This window comes from Phocoena phocoena, chromosome 3 (assembly GCF_963924675.1).
Source record: "Phocoena phocoena chromosome 3, mPhoPho1.1, whole genome shotgun sequence".
Taxonomy (NCBI): domain Eukaryota; kingdom Metazoa; phylum Chordata; class Mammalia; order Artiodactyla; family Phocoenidae; genus Phocoena; species Phocoena phocoena.
The window spans coordinates 108,116,481-108,134,219 of NC_089221.1; the positions used below are offsets into that span (position 1 = coordinate 108,116,481).

The 17,739-nt window shown below is 36.1% G+C and overlaps 1 protein-coding gene across 1 annotated transcript in view; it reads left to right on the top strand.

Annotated features, from left to right (window-relative positions):
• ADAMTS19 (ADAM metallopeptidase with thrombospondin type 1 motif 19) overlaps nt 1–17,739 on the top strand; it is a 281,131-nt gene that overhangs the window by 226,199 nt on the left and 37,193 nt on the right. The window contains exons 17-19 of the mRNA XM_065874275.1: nt 1,083–1,240; nt 4,980–5,133; nt 15,596–15,731. Of these exons, the coding sequence (XP_065730347.1) occupies nt 1,083–1,240; nt 4,980–5,133; nt 15,596–15,731 (448 nt within the window). The remainder of the gene's footprint in view (nt 1–1,082; nt 1,241–4,979; nt 5,134–15,595; nt 15,732–17,739) is intronic.

A 17,739-nucleotide genomic window follows, 5' to 3' on the forward strand; every position in this document is an offset into this window, starting at 1 on the left:
TTCCAAATCTGGGAATCTATCCAAGGGAAGTATTCAGGTATACAAATATTTAGTGTACAGTGTATTTATTTGAGCGTTATTTACAATATTAAAAAGTTGGAACTCCTCAAACATTCAATAAATAGAGATTAGCTTAAATAATATTTTGGAAGATTTATTGGCTTATTATCAAAACATTTTCATAGCATTATGACATAAAAACCTTCAATGAATCTTCATGTAAATGTTTTTGAAAGAGAAATTCAATTATAGGGGAGAGTTTAAAGTTTAAATAAAAAATAAAATCATTTGGAAAAAACATAAGGAATCCTTAATTTTAAATGATAATCATGGCATGTCACTTCCATGTTATGAATCTCATTTAAATAGTAGCACAGATCAGGTCAAAAAAGAAAAAGAGAAAAAAAAGTATAGGTAAACAAAGTTACTCCACAAAATTTCATACAAATGATGGCTGTTTGTGGGTGAGAATTAGCATTTATCCTCCATTCTTGTACACAATAACTCACAAACTAGGGATGTTTAAAGGTTCTGCGTTCTGTTTTTAGAACTAACACATTATCTTTGAATTGTTTTGTATTGAACATAACCCTGTCATTCTGATCTGTTAGTTAACATTCCATGTCATGATCTTTCTGACATCACACTCTTTCCTGGGTGGCATAGGAGATACAGAGCATGTATAAGATGTAGTACCAGCCTTCACATTGTTCATAGGATCATTGCATAGACAACATAGACACATATAAGCCTTTAAAATAATAATATGTTGTTAAAGAATAAATGATTAAGGGACACAAAATAAGGTTATAGACATCAAGTGTTCAAAGGAGGTTGGAGGAGACAAGGATAAACGTGACTGTATGGTTTGTGGACAGCTTCAGGGGAGAAGGAGAACTTCCTATGGCATTTGCTGTGATTGCAGACTTTCCCAAAGAGGAGATGCCTCATGTTTTGCATCAGGGAGCATTGACCATTTAGTTTAGAAATGAATGAAATGCTTTTAACAAAATCATGCAAAGTGGATAGTGATTAATGATGCTGACTTGTTAATCTCATAATATTTTATAACTTTTTTATAGCTCTCCGAGACACTGGAAAACAGTCTATTAATAGTGACTGGAAGATTGAACACTCTGGAGCATTCAACTTAGCAGGAACTACTGTCCATTATGTAAGACGAGGTCTCTGGGAGAAGATCTCCGCCAAAGGTCCTACTACATCACCATTACACCTCCTGGTATGAGGGAACGAATCGATAACATTGCATAATCAGCTTCCTATGACAAAGGACATTCCCACCGTGCCTTCTCTTATCTTTTTTCCAAATTTGAATTGTCAAGTAAACATTTAAAATTATTTAAGAGGTGGGTTTTTAGGGTTTTTTAATGTGTTTGAAATCAAGATGTCTAAAAATGGAAATTATTACGAAAGGAACACGATATTTTAGGGAATTCACGGACTCACAGTAGAAGTGAATTAGCAGGCAATGAGGTTCCTCTTTCCCTAAAAGCATATGTTTACTAACCAGAGTGGATGTCTATAAAGAGAGTGCTATAATATGGCAAACCATAACATTTCATACATCTGTGAAATGGGCATTGCCTGAATCTGTATAAAATACCTTTGATAAAATGGTATTGGTCCCAGGGGAAAACGTTTGGTAAATATCTAACAAGGCTTCCAATTACCCCATTGTGTTCTTACTAGGTTAAGTGATTCCTGTAAAGAATTATGATAATTTGAATGCTTGGGATAATAAGTTTCTTTACCATGTAGCAGAAGACTAGGTCTGAGTTTGGAGTGAAAGAATCAGGACATTGGGGCTCTGCACCCTCGCTCATGGCAGGTTCACATACCTCTTTTGACCTTGATCATTGCAGTCAATGCTAATGGCTCAGGAGTTTTTTCTTCTGGTGGCAAAGTCTGAGATTCACACACTTCAACACCTCTTTGAGTCCACACATAAAAACAACTCTAAAATACAGCCAACTGACTGTTTATTTGGAGTGTAGTGTGCCACATTATTTAATATCTCCACACAATTAAAGTTGAATTCTTCCTCAACTGGAGACATCTGTGTTGCCAGTATAGCAGCCAGAGGTTCAAATCTCATACTGGCCCATTTGCTTTTCCTACTTTAACATGCCTGCAAATCACCTGGGGTTCTTGTTAAAATGCATATTCTAGGGAGGAACCTGAGACCTGCATTTCTAACCATCTCCCAGGTGATGCCACTACTGCTGGTCCACTGACCACGTTTCAAGTAAGAATGTTTTAGAGAACTGCAGTCAATAGACTTTACCAACAGGAATATGCATAAAGGGAGCAGGGTGAGTTGCATGGGGGCCTTCTGTTCTGAATCTTAATACTAGTAATAATATACACCATCAAGCACTGAGAGTCAGACCCTATCCAGAAGTGCTTTATGTTCATTATAGCACTTAATCCTCAAAATAACCCTGTGTAGTATGTATTATTATTACTCCATTTTACAGATTAGAAAACACTAAGTAGGTAAAAGGTTAAATACTGTGCTCAGTGCCTCCCAGTAAGTTACTTAGCTTTGAATAAACTAGGTGTTAATCCATCTTTTATGCTGCCTCTCCTGATGCAAAGCTTAAATCTACGTTCTTTACACCAGACAGCCTTGGATCATGAGTATGCATATACTTTAAATAATTATTTTGTTCATTTCCCCACAGTTCCTCTAGATCCTTTTATTTAATTTAAGTTGGAAACTCCAGTGTGTGCCCTCTGCCATCTGGAGAGAGGAAAAAAAAAATGACTAAACAAACATTGTATGACCAATATCTGGCTCTTTCCATGACTGGGTCACTTAGAATAACAACATTATCAACAACAAACATTTGTTTAATGATTGGGTTGCAGAAAACGCCATCAGGTTGCCTCCCTTATTACCTTAATGTAAACTACATTTTTTTTAATGAAAGAAGACTGAGCCTCTTTTAGTGAGCCTCTAATTCAGAATCTTAAAACAATATATGTGAGACCTCAGTGTTGGGCAGAGGGAGTTTCCTTGCTGCAGAATCCTTAATCTGACTGGTAATTACCAAGGTTTTTCCTGGAAGCATGAAACATAATTAAAGTCAGTGAACTATGTCTAAAAGAAGGCATCTATGTGACCTGGATTTATTCAGTAATCCAAGGAAAACTGCACTTCTAAGATATTTTTCTTTAATGACTATTACAGATTGAAAGCTGGTACTGAATTTTGAAAGGCAATACCTTCTGCTGCCATGCTTCAGTGTGTGCCCCTCAACTGTAATGCGGTCACACTTTCCTTCTTGCAAAGAATACTGCCAAGTTCGAATGGTTTAAGAAAGAGCTAATGATTTTGTAGCCAATGTCTTTATTTTAAATGGCATTAGGTATTCAAGGACAATCTAAAGTTTTATCGATGAAAAGGTAGTTTTTTAAGAAAAAAAGACATGATTTCACTTAATTAAATAAGTTGGCAAATAATTTATTTATATGTTCATTTCATCAATTTGAAAATCATGTAATAGTCTGGTTATTTCCATAAACAAGGTGAGTCCATCTCTCTCTTTTTTAACTCATTTAGCTGAAAAGTCACTGGCAACATGAAATGAGATATTTAAAGCCAAAATAAGCACTGTGATATACTTAGAAGTAGTATCCAGTATGTTAGTATATATGAATTTTTAAAGTATTATTTTTTTTTTTAAGTATTATTTTTATTGTTGATATAGTTGATTTATAATGTCATCATACTAGTTCCCCAATCCACATATTAAAATGTATCTGAGTATTTCTGATAATATATTGAGGCAGAATCTTAAGAAAAAGAAGTAAAGAAAATTAACCCTGGGCTCATTTAAATTTTTTCCTATTAAGTGTTAACTCTGTAACCTGTCATTACAACCACCTTGATACAGATTAAATATTTAAGTTTTCTGATACTTCAACATAATTTAAAATTTAGATATATATGTTTTTATACATCACAGCATGTCATATAGACTGCTTCCATAAATCCTCAGATCCATAGAAGTGATATATTCCATGAGCTTGTTTGACATATTTGGTGAAAATGTATTTATAAAGAAACATATATTCTCATTCATTCTTTTATTTAAAATGAGTATATTTCAGGTATTTTTCTTTCATTTAAAATATGTATGCTTGCCCATGATGATGCAGTTCTTAGCTTGATACTGGGTACCATGGGAGAACAAAGCAGACATGGTCCCTGCTTATGGTTTAGTCCATGTAGCCCAAAGTTCAATCATTCTCATACATCCTTTATGGTTTCTTACACTGTTTACATATGTGTACATAACTGTACCATTATTAAGTTAATTTGCAGTTAGAAGTTCTTTTTAACGTAAATTTCTTTTCAAAGGAAATGATCTTTATTATAAATGGAAAATTAGTAACCTTGCCAAAGTTAAACTGTAAGCATACATGGAATAAAATTCTTGTCCTCTAATAGGCTTAGAAGTTCTCTACCCTTATGGAGTGAAATGATTTCCAAAATCCTCTCTTCCTCTGTTGACACAGCGACTTATTGTTCATCTTTCTCTTTTATATGAGTGGAACGGCTTCATTTGCTATTAGATCGTGGGTTATATCTTGATGTTATGTAGGACACATATCCCTGTCCCCCCTACTAAAGTCATCTCATACTTGTACCATGCTTTGAGAGACTGTCTAGTCCATCAACTTGGGAGAGAGTGGTGTGGTATCTCTGACCTTATTCAGGTGGGCTATTTTTTCATGCTGTCTTTAGCTCAAAGGTAAGTGTGTAACTCCAGTGATTTCAGAAGTAGGACAATTTTAACATTTAAGCATAATATCTCAAGTCTACTATGTATTAAAGGAGCGTGCACACCATGCAAAACGCATTTTAAGGTATTCGTATCCTTAGTTTTATGCTTTACATTGAATATGCTCTACTTTGATCCATCTGCCTTGATCACTTTTATATATTATAGGTGCTGCTGTTTCAAGACCAGAATTATGGTCTTCATTATGAATACACTATCCCATCAGACCCTGTACCAGAGAATCAGAGCTCCAAAGCACCTGAACCCCTTTTCATGTGGACACACACAGGCTGGGAAGATTGCGATGCCATGTGTGGAGGAGGTGAAGTATTTTTCAGTATTTACCTTTCCAAAACAGCTTCTTTTCTGATTAACCATTGATAATTAAGACAGGTCCATAACCCCTTATCTAAAATTTCAAACTCCATAAAGGATTGGAAACTGAAAGTTTTTTGCGACACGTTTAGTGCCTAACTCCCTGAACTATTTTGCAGCAAAAACTGGCATGAATTGAAGAAAGGCTACGTATAGTTGTTACATATGTCACTCAATATGGTCACTCATTGCATTGCTTTGCATAAATATTAACACTTATGGGGGCTGCCCTAGACACCATACAGGTTGTTATGTCATATACTTACACTTTTATATTTACTTGGGACACTATACCAGTTAGAGTTCAGAGAGATGGGAAGAAACCAACAAAGCATATTAAAATAAGTAGCCAACAACACTGGAGAAAAAACATGCAAATGAGAATGCTTTTCTGTAAGGCAAGTGAGAAAGTATTTATTACAAGAAAGAATGGTCAACTGTATCAAAAGCTGCTAATAAGTCAAAAATAATGTGCATTGAAATTGACTATTACATTCAAATATATTTATTGTATTTCAAAAGATATTATATTTTTATATTTGAAACATAGAGGTCAATGATGACTCTGTCAAAATTACTTTTAATGATTTGGCTCAAAAGACTAAGTGGAGTGAATTCAAGAGAAAATAGCATGTGATGAATTGAAGAAAGGACTAAAGGTAACAGGAAATTTTGCTGAAATAAGAAAGCAGAGAAATGTGGCATTAGCTGGAAGGGAATATGAATCAAAGAGTTTGTTGTTGTTTTTAATAGGGGAAATTATACATGATGATTTCCCAATGTGAGTTTTCTAGAATAGAACAGAAAACTAGTGGTGCAAAGGAGAGAGCAAAAAATTTCTGGAGTGATATCCTTAAGTTGGCAGGATGGATGGAATGGAATAGTTGGCTTTGGATAGAAATATGGAGAGCCCATCACTAGTAACAGGAGAAAATACAGTATTTTGAACAGAAGCAGATGTTGGAAACTTGTGGTGGTACTCTTTTGGTTGCCTCTATTTTATCAGTAAAGGCCATTTTGCTGCTATTAAAGGTGAGAAAGGAGATATGAGAATTTTGAAAAGAGAAGAGATGTGAAGTGGTCACTTAAGAGAGTGAGAGAATGAGTGAAATGGTACATGTATTTTGACTTTATGGTAGCATTGATGGTCCACTTGAAGTTGACAGTCATGAATTTAGCTTGACGTACATATCATAATGATACTTACCCTCCAGCTATGTACAGCATACAGATGCACTTGTGGTACAAGTTTTGGAATTGCCATGTGAGTATAATAAAACAAATGGAGAATCCACCTGACCTGAGGTTGTATGTAAGGAGTTGAAAATGATTGGCCATGGGATTTAGTTGTATAAGGAGGAAACTAAAAATACAAAGGACTTTGAAAGACAGTGAAAAGGTGGTAGCACTAATGGATTTTAGGGCCTGGTGGAGTTAAAGAACTTTTGGACTCAGGGAACTTAAGGGAGAGGGCTGGAAATACAGGAGATGGTGACAGAAAATAGAGCTAAGAGTATGGAGGGGATATAGTTATTAGTAATAACAAGACCAGGAGAGTTAGTGGCTTCAGTGAAGTGAAAGTACAGATCTTTGGGAAGAGAAGTGTGCCTGGAACTGAGAGGCCTCAGTGTTGGAAGAATCGTTCAAATGGCTACAATAATTGCCAAAAAAATGTGTTAGGAGCAGTATTAGAAAATAGAACAATAATCCAGGAGGTAAAATCTTAGAGTAGAAACAGAGATTGAATCAGGGGTTGGTGTTCGGTTACGGCAAGAAGGGGACTGCACTGCATAGTCTGCTCCAAAGCTGTAGGTTTAGGAAGAAGGAAGGGAGAATGGTCTGGTGGTGACAGCGAGGGGCATGGACACCCATGCTCTCTAGATGCAAAGGTATGGGGTGTAAGCAAGAAAATGGCCACCCCACTGGTGGCGGTAAAGGAAGCAAGAAACAGTGTCCTCAGGAGAGAGGAAAAGGGTACCGGGAACATCCAGAGGTTTGGAGGCTGGGGAGGAACAGCTTTTGCTGCAGCACTCGGAGCTCTGGGGTCACCAGAGCAAAGGCAACATGGTGGGCAGGGGAAGGGAGACATTATAAAGAGCATACTTTGCTCCCAGGGGTACAGAGTAATTATAACAAAAGGATTTCTAGTCACTCACAATTTAAAAGCTTGTAGCAATCACCCTTGGCACAATGAAATTTTCATTGGCCATGTTTCCCTGGGGTCCCATTATCACCATGTGACTTGGGATCCTGTGTCCTCAATCCTCTCCTGCTGATGACCCCATGTACACCCAAATTCCTATTCCTCTGCTTCTCCCATTTCTTACTGATGTCAGGGCCCATTTCATTTAAGCGGTTCTGATTCACATCCCCTATCCATAAAAAAACAAAAACACAAATAGAAACAAACACATTTAAAGTGAAGATCCACAGAGTTAGAACTTTCTTCTTTAATATAACTCAGCCGCCATTCCATGATGGGTTATCTGGAAATGGAGCAATGAAAAGGTTGCTGGTTCCTGTTACTGCACTGAAAGGCAGTCATTAAAATCTGTTTACATCTGAGACTCTAGACAGGAAAATGTTTGCCCAGTGAATTTTATTATACTCTTTTTTTTTTTCATTCTGCCATAATTGTGGTCTAGTCAAAGCTTCGGAAGTAAACGTACAGAACTTGTCAGTCTTCAGTTTGAACAAGCGAATTTTTAGGGTTAAAAATTTTTTCCAAAATCACATTAATTGCAACCTAGAATACGTTTTGTCAATTGTCAGGCCTTAAGAAATAGAGGTTCAATGTAAATTATTTTAGTTTCAAGGTCAGAAGGGCTTTTAGATATTCTTAAGCATAACTTCATAATTATTAACATGAGAAAAGTGAAGTGCATTAGAGATTGAGACTTCCCAAGGTCACAGGCCCAATGTGGGAGGAGCCAAGATTAGAATCCAGGACTCCAGAGTTTAAGTCTTCTTTCCTCCATGTTATATACTTCCTTCAAGAGCAGTTCAGGGGTTTAGTGTCATTCTTTTCCACAAAGTATGTATAGCATGTCCCTTAGAGATTACATAGGTTTTATTTGTTTTTTTTAAATTAATTTTTATTGGAGTATAGTTGCTTTACAATGTTGTTAGTTTCTACTGTACAGCAAAACTGACTCAGCTGTACGTATACCTATATCCCCTCTTTTTGGGATTTCCTTCCCATTTAGGTCCCCACCGTACATAAAGTAGGGGTTCCCTGTGCTATACAGTATGTTCTCATCAGTTATCTATTTTATACATAGTATCAATAGTGTATATGTGTCAGTCCCAATCTCCCAGTTCCTCCCACCCCCCCTTTCCCCTCTGTATCCATACGTTCTCTACGTCTGTGTCTCATTTATACTTTGCAAATAAGATCATCTATACCATTTTTCTGGATTCCACACATATGCGTTAATATACGATATTTGTTTTTCTGACTTCACTCTGTATGACAGTCTCTAGGTCCATCCACGTCTCTACAAATGACCCAGTTTTGTTTCTTTTTATGGCTAATATCCCACTGCATATATGTACCACATCTTCTTTACCCATTCCTCTGTTGATGGACATTTAAGTTGCTTCCATGTCCTGGCTATTGTAAGTAGAGCTGCAATGAACATTGGGGTGCATGTGTCTTTTTGAATTATGGTTTTCCCTGGGTATATGCCCAGTAGAGGGATTGCTGGGTCATATGGTAGTTCTATTTTTAGTCTTTTAAGGAAGTTCCATACTGTTTTCTATAGGGGCTGTCCCCATTTACACTCCCATCTACAAACAATAAATGCTGGAGAGGCTGTGGATAAAAAGGAACCCTACATAGATTTTCTTTGGATTCAAAGGGATGTTTTATTTAATATGTTAAATAAGAATTTAGATATGTCCTTTTATTTCAAATGACTTATTTTATAAAATAGTCCTAATTATAAGCAACCTCTATATGATTTGCACTTGAATAAACCTTCTCTCTCAAATCTGTTCCATTGTGTTTAGTCAAAAGTTTTCAATTATCTCTGACTATGTTAATAGGACGTATATTCATTTCAATGCCAAAATATTTCTGGGCATTTGGATATTATTTTCCTTTGCAGTTCATAAATAAAGTGGATGGACAAGGTTTCAAGAATCGCATTATTTCTGACTCCGTTTCGTCGATTTTATAGCCAGAAAGAGCTTTGTAATCTTTCAGCATATTCATGAATTAGATGAGAGTAAGTTCAAAGCACAGAACATTGGAAACAGACTCATGTAAAATTTATCTTCAGCAGCAAAGAGGAATAATAGAACTATTCTACTTCACAGAAATATTAAGCAAGAAAGAGCAAATAAAGTATCACAGGGCAGTATAAAATTTCAGTGTTTGACATGTTATTTTTTTGAATACAATTTTAAGGCATCACATTCCAGAAATAAGTGGGAAGAAGAAATTTTAAAAAAATACCTAATGTCCAGTAGCTAAATTTTTATCAATATCTTTTACATCAGTATCTCAAACTAAGTTTTAAAATTACCCAAATAAGAGTTAACTGATTATGCATTTCTATTAATTTATTAATACCAGTTGTTAAAAGATAACAAAAGCCTAAGATATAAAAACTTCTTCTTTTAGAAGAAATATTACTTTAAAATATCTAGTAATGCTGGTGATCTCAAGTAAATTTTTCAAGCAGTTTAACTTGTACACTTTTCATCACGATCTTGTCAAATTCAAATCATAGTTCCAGAAAAATTTGAATGGATATATCATTTTGTACTTCAGCATTGGCCATTGATATTAGTCCTTTTATTTTCAAACATCGTAAAACATATTTGTGAAATAAATGTTTACTTTGCATTGGTGTTCTAAAATATCTAAAAACCTTTGAAGGGATGTTTTAAATTTATTTTGGCACCTCAGAAGTAGGGGTCAGTGGATAAAGGATTTTTTTGACATAAAAGACTGTTTGAAATGATCTTGGTCTTCAGAGACATCAGGGATCTATCATTCCATAATATCTGAGGGTTTTTTATGGAGTCAGCATTCCACATACTATATACAGTAACTGCATTACTCTAGGACTTTAATCTAGTAGATGAATTAATGAAATAAAACCTTGAATGAAGGCCCCCAAATTTAATAACGTGTTTTGAAATAAATGAAGAGTTAAACATGCTTTTAAGAAATCTGAATAGATACAATTTGAAGGGGGAAAAAAATAAGTCAGCATTCCACATTCTTCACATTAGTCCAAATCCTGCTAGCTTATGACTCTCATGCTGTAAACCTTGTTTTGTGATATCTTCTAGACATGGCTTTCCTTGTCCATGACCAGGTTCTCAGGAGGCATCCAAGTTTGGGGGTCCAAATTGAGGAAGTATTTCAGTATACCAATACCTGTATCTTATGAAGGGTGCTGGGTTTTTTCCTGTTTTTCCCTTTCACAGGCACTTTGCATGTACCAAAGTAAATGTTATTAGCCAAAGAAAACGCACCAAAATATATTTTTGCTCTTCTCTGCATTATTTTGTTTTAGTAATATTTAGTGCCATTTTGTATTCTATTGATGCTTTCTTTACTTAAATTAATAGGAATGTTTATATTAATGTAAACTCTTTATAAACTTGAATTTAACACCTAAATAATAATCCATGTATTAGATTTGCCATATATAATTATTTCCCATAATTATTCATTTAGTTTGCAAATGATTTTTTACCATCTTAGGAAACAGTGTTGAGATGAACCTCTTAGTGCAGGAAGTACTTTGAGCTTGAATTACATGTTTATATTTCATTTGTTGATTCCTTTACCAATACTGACTGTACTTGCACTTTTGCTGGATGATTCAAAGATGAGTACTTTCTGTTTTTAGAAAATTTACTATCCACCTAGTAGGGGTTAGATAATAAAAAAACACCATACAGAGTGATATGGGGAATTGTAAAAAGCCTTCCAGGGATATGCATAGTTGCAAAGGCCCTGGGGTTAGTGAGAATGTTTATTACTAGAGTGAAAAATATGAGGATCAAGCTGTGGGAAATTATTTGACCAAAAAAGTAGAAAGAAGGTAATTCGTGAAGGTACTTAAGTGTTATACTAGCACTCAAGTTAAATTTAACTTGAAGGTTAGGGGATTACATTAAAATATTTGTGTGTATGGAAATGACAAGATCACATTGGATTGTTTATTGAGTGTTATGAACAATACAAAATACAATTTTTTGTTAAAATAAAAAATGAAATTGTCATTTTAATATTAAGCCCAAACCTTGAGGGAAAAAATGTTTTATAGAAATGTAAAAAGAATGGCTAAAAATTAAAGGACATGACATGACATTAAAGGACATGACATTATGTAACTCTAAGAAGTGCTCAGAAAAAAGACCTTCTTCGTCATTAAAGTATTTTTACTTTTGGTTCAATTGCTTGCTAGTCATTGTTAGTTCAATAGAAAATAATTAAGTAAAAATTTTTAAAGAAGAATGTAAAGACAGATGACTATATATAGTCTCTTTCTTATAGACTTCCCCAGTTTTAGTAAGACATTTGGATGAATTGTTGTACAAATTGTGGTCCATCCACAGCAGGAGTTACTAGTTGGCAGTAGAAAGAAATAAATGATTGATACAACAATGAAGATGTACCTCCAAGGGGATCATGCAGAGTAAAAAAGTCAGTCCCCAAAAGTTATACACTGTATATACACTGTATATAACACTTTTCAAAACATTCTTGAAAATATTATAGGAATGGAGAACAGGTTAGTAGCTGCCGGGACGCACTGAGTGGTGGATGGTAGGGGAAGTGGGTGTGGCTCTAAAAGGGTAACTGGAGGGATTTTTGTGGTGATGGAAATATTGTACATCTTGACAATATCTATGTCAGTGTGCTGGTTGTGATACTGTACTCTAGTTTTGCAAGTCATTACCACTATGGGGAACTGGAAAAGGGTATTCAGATTCTCTTTATTATTTCTCACAAGTAGATGTGACTATACAATTATTTCAAAATTAAAAAGTAAAAATTTTTTTAAAAGTTTGAAATGTCCCATAACATACAGAGAATTTCAGTTATGCATATTAAAACACTGAACCCACTCCCCAGATTGTTTCTACATGTATGATGCAGGTTTTAGAAATGGGATCTACCTGAGTAGACTATAGTTTTATTAAAAATTTCCATTTCATGAGTTAAATACAGAGCATAGAAAAAAAATCAATTTATCACTGAGATTGGAAAAGAAGGAACACAACATAATATGTACTCTGTTCAGTGTCTTCAGAGAACAAAGAAAGAATCAGTAAATAAAAATTACCCCTCCTTTTCAGATTTTGCCCAAATATGGTAATAAGATGAATATATAATGGTTATTGTATTTTATTTGTAATTATGTTCAAAACAGATTTCCCCAATACTGATTTAGTGGGAATGACCCAGAGATGAAATTAATTGCCATAAAGCAAATAATACACTGTCAACAGCTTGTAGCTACTAAAGGTTCAGGCAGAAGGCCAGTTACTTCATCACTTTCTGTTAATCCCTCGGTTCTACAGTACTGGATGCGTTGTAAATACTGCTGTTAGATGCTATAATGGAAATTTCCTGTGTTGGCTGGGACATAAAACTATCAAACAATAACATTTCTGTATGGCTTTAAGATCCTAGTTGTATTTTCATAGGCATAATGTGCCTGTAGCTGAGCATTAGATTTCTTTTCTTGATTCTTTTGTCTTTGTTCAATGAAATTTTTAAAAAGTAGGGCTAATCCCTCTTCTAGCTGCCAAAAAACTTATGATGTGAGGGTCTTTGCTACAATGTAGATGGAAATGTTCCAATTCATACTCACATGCCTTCATACTTTTTTAGAGCACCAGTAAGGTGCTCCCTGTAATGGTGCCAGTACCTGTATCTCTTTTGATATATCAGTAATTAAAAGATTTTTTTTCAAAAGCTCAATATGTTACCTCTGGGCCAACATAACTAAGGTTAGATATTTTCTGAGTAAAGGAAAAAATGCAGTGTAATTAGCTCTGAGTTACTCGTTCTGTGGCTACACTGAAGTTCAGCAAAGGCTCTCTGGATATTGTCTGTTTGTCATCTTTTTGTGCTGTAGTTGGCAAAAAGCATTAAATTTAAATTAGTTTAGACAACTACATCTATTCTATAAAAGAGTGTCTTATAACTATGAGGTTTTAAATTAGATTTTAAAACTAATATTTATATTTCATAAAAGCAACATTTATTTTAATCCTACTTTTAGGTAGGCATCATTGTCATGTAGAAATAATACTTACATATGCTAGCATTATACAAAATTTGTGTTACACCTATTTCATAAAGGTCATATAAGAGCACCTGAGGCATAGGAAACTAGGTGGAAGTTGACCAAAAACTTCCCAAATTTTCACATTTAGGTAACTCCTACCTAGTAAAGCCAGTTTCTTCTGTGAAGAAAAATTAACATCATAAGTCATTTCTGCTTATCTAGCAGCTTATTTGAAAATTATTTGAAGTTGGTGGGTATTGAACACTATTATGATTAAGTCTAATGCCTCACTCCACCCTTCTTGACCTACCAAGGAATAGCCTGGACAGCCCTTAAACATTTGCCTGGGGCTTGTAAGGTTGCCTTTCCTCTACACATTAGCATAAGCTTACCTGACTGCATGAGCTGCACAGGTCAGGCTAGTGGACCTCTGAGACGTGGCTGTTGCATTAGTTAGGCAGCTGGCACTCCACATAAAGTCCTTGCCCCAGGGACCGCAATCCAGCCCATGCTCCATTTGCCAAGTCGTGCCGCCTTGTTCCAAGGCAACTTCTCGGTGGAGAAAGGAGCACCTGGGGGGTACCTTTTACTTATCTATGGTTGGATGTCCATCTCAAGGCCCTCCCCATTGTTGGCCCATTGGTGCACCCTTCACTGAGTGCCACGGAGTCCTGGTTGAAGGCATGCCTTTTCCCTCTCGAAGGAAAAGACCTTTTACCTGCTTGGCACTCTTGTCTGTCTTGAGCTCCCATAGAAAAAATTGCATTGCTCCAGAACTCTGGGATTCTCCAGATAGAAAATAATTTAGCCAACATTGTGCTGCCTATGCTAGAAGATGGAACTAAAGATCTAAATGTTTTCAATAACGTGACATGCAGTGACCACAGATATAATTATTAGTTAATCCACATATGTATGTAGATATAGTCATGTTTTTATACTGCAAGTTGTCATGGGACTATGCTCAGTGTTGTTGAGAGGGTAATCAAGGAAAGATCCTGAACCGGTTTCTATTCTTTTGCCTTCCACTTGGTTACCCTGTCTCTCCCAATCCCCCTCAAGTCAAAGTAAAAGATACTCAAAAGTTATTCAAAGTAGCTCTCTCTCTCTCTCTCTCTACATCCTTTCTTGATGCCAGCCTCCTTCTCTGTTAATTAAAGAACAGAGTGACCTCTCTGCCACAAGCCCAGACTGTCCTGTTAGGCATGACCAGTATGAATGCTCTGAGCTTCCTAATTATCATTGCATGATAGTCATAAGCTCCTAACTAATGGGCCCTTCAATAGTGACCCAAAAGACTTGTGATTTTTTTTTTCTTAATCCTTCATGACCTGTCTGGCTTTAAAATTATTGGCTGATTTAATTATTTTATAATGTCAAACAAGTTAAATTAAATTATTAAATCCTATATAGATATTTAAACTTTTTTAGAGAAACAGAATCAGCACATATGTAGTAGGCTTTTTCAGTGTAAGATGAAATAATAAGTGTTGTCAAGCAAGTGTGCTTATAGGGCTCTAAGTAAAATGAATACAGCACACAGAGAAAGGGGAAAAGCCAGTTTTCTGAAAGCTGGTGGAAAATGGGAAAACTCCCACGGCTTTTCTTAGAGAACAGGATAATTAGGGAATGAGGGTTTCTTGAATTCTTGGGGTCTTTACCAGAAGTGACAACAATATAGGTCTGAGTTATATTCAAGAGAAGCTTGCTTCCCATAACTTGCCCCCTGATGGTATATACAGCCAGATGGTAAAATGTGCACACATTTATATGCATGTTTATGTGCACAAAGGTTTCATACAAATACTGCTTTCCATCACTGAATGCTAAAAGATGGCACAGTCCTTTATAAAGATCTTTAAATGACGTCTTATCAACTTATGCACCATAATCCCTTTGTATTATAAAACTTGCCATTTAATTGCTAACAAGAAAAAAAATTATCTTCCTTAAGCCTAGAGTTACATTTTGTTATATAAATTATAAAAATATCATCCTCATTGATCTAACCAAAAATTTGTTTAAAATATGAAAATTACAAGTCTAGGAATACCTCGAATAAACATGCATATAAGACTATGCAATAAGTCCATTGCATAGAGGCCTAAAATAACATTGCTTTTTATGTTTCTTTGCTCTTTTCAGGAGAAAGGAAGACAACAGTGTCTTGTACGAAAATCATAAACAAAAATATCAGCATTGTGGACAATAAGAAATGCAAATACTTAACCAAGCCAGAGCCACAGATTCGCAAGTGCAATGAGCAACCGTGCCAAACAAGGTAACCCTGTCCCACCACTCATTAACAAAATCCCATTTTCTTAAAAACAATGCAGCGGATATGTACCAAAATGTAAGGCTTTAAATAAGCAAGGTCTAAGAAAGAAAGATAATCAACTTGATGGAACGAGTGTTAGAAAACCAAGGTTAGGATTGACCTCAACTTCAGCTGTTGTCCACAGTGTGAAGACAACTCCTAACGATGGCAGAGGAGTATTTAAAAGTATTTGGTAACCTGTTGGTCACCTCTTCAAAAATCTGGTTATTTGGTTGAATTCGGCTACTCATTCCTAAATTCTCCAAAATGGTGTTTTAAGCACTTGCCAATGACGATATAAACTAAAGTGGGACTGGCCAGGACCCAGTCCCCTACACAACAGTGGGGGCATTTGGTCCTTCTGGTGCCCAAGGCTAGATCCTCACTTCCTCACCCCAGAGTCCCCAAGGCAAACTGTTTGGTTCCTGATCTCTGATCATCAGATTCCCGACCTGGGTCCTAGTTATTCGAAAGTTGGTTGCTTCGGTCCCATGTGACTTCCCCAGTGAGTAATAAGCAATAAAGCAGTCAAGAAACTCATGAGTAGAGATAGAACCGCAATGCTGAGCACCTTAAAGTGGTGTAAAAGAAAGGCTATGCCTCGGTAACCAGCAGAGATGGGTGAATGGAACCTTAGTATGATTTGGGGGTGGGCTTGCAGCAAGGCTGTGCAGAATGGTTTCAGGCACAGGGCTCCCAAAAATCTCTGTGCTTTCATATAAAAATTAATGTTGGGCTTGAGTGGAACTCAGCCCCAGTGTCAAAAGTCCTCAAAACTTTGTGGGACAGAATGACCAAAAGAGTCTGAAGCTGGATTGATTCCTCTAGAATATGGAGACACAGACTTTTATTCTACCCTGACACTCAGAGATTTATTGAAGCTCAGTGAGTTAGGGTGTATTTGTGAGTTCTTAGGGAGTCAAACAATTGATCTCCTCTCCCAATAGTTTCTGCAGTGGAGTCACAGCGAATGTGTATATACTGCAACTTGGATACGCAGAGAATTTGTAGCTTTGGAGCACTCTCTAACTAATATAATCTTCCTCGTGACCTTCCACCACAGTGTATGGGGAAGTGAAAGGAGAGGGAGAAACAGAGTTGCCGATTAACTATATTTAGGCTTTTCTGTCTTCAGTAATCTCTAATGCTCAGTTCTTCTGGTTTCCCTCTTCGCCCACCTTCCCCTTCAGAGGTAGCACTGCATCCCAAGTTCCTTCTATTTCTGGCTTATTGCAAAACTCAATTGTTAAGCCCTCCAGATCTGGCTCATGCTATGTCAACCAGCTTAAAAGAATTTGGAAAATCTTGTCTTCCTCTACAAAGCTGAAATTTCAAGACTTGCTTTTCTGTAGACTCAGTGTATTTAAGGTATCAAAAGCTGATTATCTACTTTTTCCTTTCTTTGCATTCGTGCTCTAACAATTCTTCCCTCCCCCTCAAAGGGAAAAATATGCTTCCAGAGAACAGAAGAGTGGTATGTAAAAGAATATGCAAAAGAAAAACGTACATTACTTTCAGTAATGTTCAATAATGCCCTTTGCATGAGCCGGACTATATGCTTTTCATCTAACTCTGTAATTACGTGTTTTTGTTTTGTTTTGTTTAACATCTTTATTGGAGTATAATTGCTTTACAATGGTGTGTTAGTTTCTGCTTTATAACAAAGTGAATCAGTTATACATATGTCCCCATATCTCTTCCCTCTTGTGTCTCACACCCTCCCTGTCCCACCTCTCTAGGTGGTCACAAAGCACCGAGCTGATCTCCCTGTGCTATGCAGCTGCTTTAATTACGTGTTTTTATAAGACAGGGTAGTAATCAACAGAAAGGGTGACCTAGGGAAATATTGTTGCCTACGGTCAGGTCCTTGGGTCTTTTCCGTTCATTGCTAGGCAGATAACAGATGCTGAGTTTTTAGCTTTTGCCCTGTCAGCTAAAGAACCTGGATTTTTTTGTTGTTGTTATTACTATT